This window comes from Macadamia integrifolia, unplaced genomic scaffold, assembly GCF_013358625.1.
Source record: "Macadamia integrifolia cultivar HAES 741 unplaced genomic scaffold, SCU_Mint_v3 scaffold2350, whole genome shotgun sequence".
Classification (NCBI taxonomy): domain Eukaryota; kingdom Viridiplantae; phylum Streptophyta; class Magnoliopsida; order Proteales; family Proteaceae; genus Macadamia; species Macadamia integrifolia.
This window is the reverse complement of record NW_024868651.1, coordinates 36,865-40,438: the sequence shown is the minus strand read 5'-3', so window position 1 is coordinate 40,438 and position 3,574 is coordinate 36,865. Positions and strand designations below refer to the sequence as shown.

The 3,574-nt window shown below is 37.3% G+C and overlaps 1 protein-coding gene across 1 annotated transcript; it reads left to right on the top strand.

Moving 5' to 3' along the window:
- The first annotated feature begins 2,063 nt into the window (after positions 1-2,063).
- LOC122066330 (embryo-specific protein ATS3A-like) lies at positions 2,064-3,028 on the top strand. The gene is made up of 3 exons (XM_042630154.1): positions 2,064-2,253; positions 2,394-2,510; positions 2,605-3,028. The coding sequence occupies exons 1-3, from the start codon at positions 2,128-2,130 to the stop codon at positions 2,902-2,904; spliced, it is 543 nt and encodes a 180-aa protein (XP_042486088.1). The 5' UTR covers positions 2,064-2,127; the 3' UTR covers positions 2,905-3,028.
- Positions 3,029-3,574: the final 546 nt, after the last annotated feature.

The following is a 3,574-nucleotide window of genomic DNA, read 5'->3' as shown; positions in this document are numbered from 1 at the left end:
AAAAAAAAAAAAAAAAGGAAAAGCAATAAGGCAATTGTAGAAACGCAACCCTAAAACGATGCAGAAGATAATGGAAAAACAAAAAACAAACAATGCACGCGGATTTTACGAGGTTCGGCAAGGTTGCCTACGTCCCCGGTGAGATGAGATCCTGCTTCACTATCAATGGAGAATAGGGTTACAGCGCTCGTCCTCACATCTCTCAGTATTGCTTGCATTACAGAGAAAGAAACCCTCGCTACAAATACAAGACATCATACACCAACAGGAATCTCATCTACAAGAAAGAATTAAAGAATTCTAATCAAGAAAGATTATCTACAGCTAACTAACCTTATCTATACAAACAAGCAAATCAAGAAAGAATAATTCAAAAACATAAAACCTCGGGTGCGAGGCGGGTTTGCAGGGAGGAGGTTGGGCGGTGGCGGGGTTGCAGGGAATGAAGGAGCCGTGATATTCTTTCGTTAGAAGAGGAAGATGAAAGGAGAAAAAGAAGGGCGTTGGGGTATTTTTGATAGTTCATTTAGCTTTTATTATTTATATGGGGAATTGGTAAATCCTTTTATCATGGTAACTTACAATTGTAAAACATTATTTGTTTCTATCAGTTTTGTAAAAAAAATTTCATCCAATGGATCTAAGCAATTTTCCCTTCTTTTGAACCTATCAAATCTTAATAACCCTCTAGATCTTTAGCTATTTAATTTTTTAGGGGAAATGATCGCTCCCTAGTCACGCGGCCCTGCACTAGATACAAAGTCTAAGATATGACACCCCTCACTCTTGTTAATGCCCATGTACACCCCTTCATTGGCCATTAGACTAGCATAGGTTCCATGCAACTAGGGAGCGGTTATTTTTCCCAAATTTTTATTATTAGTTGGATATCAATTTGAATTGGATAGATTATGATATCCGAATTCGGATCCCAATACCCTTGACCATATACGAACACCCGTAAATGAATACAAATGTGCATCTATTTTCTACTATCTATATACATCCTTGCCAAAAAAAAATAAAAAAAAAATCTCTAAGCCATTGGAGTAGTTTTGTTTTGGTAACCAGCCATCGGAGTAAGTTCATGCTAACTTAGTCTTCTCTTGTTGCCTTAATATGTAAGATATAAACAAGCAAATCAAGAAAAAATAACACATGCTGAGTTGTGTTAGGGCCCATTTGAAAATGTTTCTACTGTTTTTGTTTCAAGAAACGGTAGAAACATAAATTTTCGTTTCTAGAAATAGAAACGGAATTGAAGGTGTTTGATAAGTCATGTTTCTGGAAATCGACAGTAACCAACGAAAAAATGACCATGAGTGTTTCTAGAAACGGTGAAACAAGTTCTACTTGTTTCACCTGGGTTGTTTCTTAAATCATAAATAGGTAGAAATTTCAATTTCTATTTCTAAAAATAAGTTAAATAAAACAGTTTTATCAAACATTTTTTTTTTTTATTTCTACTATTTGTTCAGAAATGGAAAAAATACGTTTCTTAAAACGTTATCAAACGGGCCTTTAATATACGCGCCTATCTCTCTCATTTCTTTCCACTTGAAGCCTTAATGGATAAGATAACAAAAGAATACCATTTCTGTCGTACCTCAATAAATAAAACCAAATAAAAAAAAAAGGTGAGAGGGCAACTTTTTCTCACAAATTAAATAACCATGGAAAGGATTTGGTCTTTGAGAGAGTTGAAACTTGGAAAGAGAGAGAGAGAAAGTGAGAGCGTAAAAAGGCTGTGAGGCCACCCATCTCTTTCGGGTTGAAATCGTCTGCAATTCCGATCTCGTACAATTCCGTGCAATACCACCTTTAGGTGGTGACACGTGTATTGATACCAATACAATGGTCCAGATCAGCTACAACTAATAAAACATTAAATTAGTGAAGAGACATTTAAATCAGATCTGGACCATTGCATTGGAATCAATACACGTGTCACCCCCTGAAGGTGGTATTGCACGGAATTGTATGAGATCGGAATTGTAGACGATTTTTTTCCATGTCTTTCTCTATCTCTCTATCTCTCTATCTCTCTATCTCTCTATCTCTCTATCTCTATCTCTTTCTCTCTCTCTCTCTCTCTCTCTATCTCTCTCCAGCGCGCACCCTGTGAAAATGGTCAACCCGGCCTCGCTTCTCTTCGTCCTAATCTTCTTCTTCGCTTCCTCAAATGCGATATCCATCATCACTCCACAAGCTCAAGAGTCGAAATCCTTCAAGATCCAAAACACCCAAACCCAGGTAGGCTAACAATTTCTTTTTTCTTTTTTTTCTGATTTGTTTTACTTTAACCTTAAGAAGAAGAAAAAAAAAAACCCCAATTTCCATTTTATTATTCAGCTTTTCTTCATTTTTGTTCTTCCTGTCAAGGATTTCTCCAGAGTCAGAGTGGGAGGAGTAGCTGTTCATACACGGTGACCATAAAAACGAGTTGCTCATCAGTAAGATTCACCCAAGACAGAATCAGCATCTCTTTCGGCGATGCTTACGGCAACCAGGTCTGCATCGATCGATCAATTCTTCAAATTTTCTCATTATTTGTTTTCTTCAATCTCTTTTGATTTGAAATCTGATCTGAATCATCTGGATCAGGTTTATGCGCCGAGGATCGACGACCCATACTCTCGGACTTTTGAGAGATGCTCGACGGATACGTTCCAGATAAGAGGCCCCTGTACTTACAAGATCTGTTATCTCTATCTGCTAAGATCAGGTTATGATGGTTGGAAGCCTGAGACAGTCAATGTGTACGGACCATCCTCTAAGGTCTCCTTCTATTACAACACCTTCGTTCCCAATGGAGTTTGGTATGGCTTCAATCTCTGCAACTCCAACGTCGTCGACGACATTTCCGGTTCCACCTCCACCTCTTCTGTTGCTATTTCCAAGTAGATAGAAGTGCGATATGAAAGGCGTTTAGAGAGGAGTGAAGGGGCGAATGTGAGCCGTTGGATCATGATTGTCTGGAAAAGTTGTACTAGGTTTAACCAAATAAAAATTACTTTTTTTTATCTGAGATGGGATTTCTCCTCAATCGCTATTTCGCATTCTATTTATCATTTTTGGATTTTTGTTCTTTATTTTCCCTTTTTTATCTTCCTGGGACCGTGGGGCAGCGGCACTGGATCCACATTCCAAGTTCTGACACATGGGCACGCAACATCCGATGACTGCAAAGACTTATGGGTATCTCATCTTTGAGAGGAACCAGAGGCATTCTGACACATATATGAACACACACAGGTCCTTCTATCCGTCTTATGTGCACTTGAACAATTATAATTTGAAGAAGAAATGGAGTTCCTTCAACATTTCAATAAAAGAGAAGAGAGCCCCACCCAAAATATTTACCTTATCTTCATTGAGTTTTGAGAGTGGTCGATAATTAACCTTAAAAAAAAAAAAGAGTCTTTGTGCCCTGACTCTTGTATATTTTCAAAATCGTTTGTAAAAATTTATAACATTTGAGGGGTTAAAATAGATTTAAATTTCAAAAACTTTTATAACCATTAGATTTAAAATATATATAATCATATGCACAGATAAATTTGTAAGAACTGCA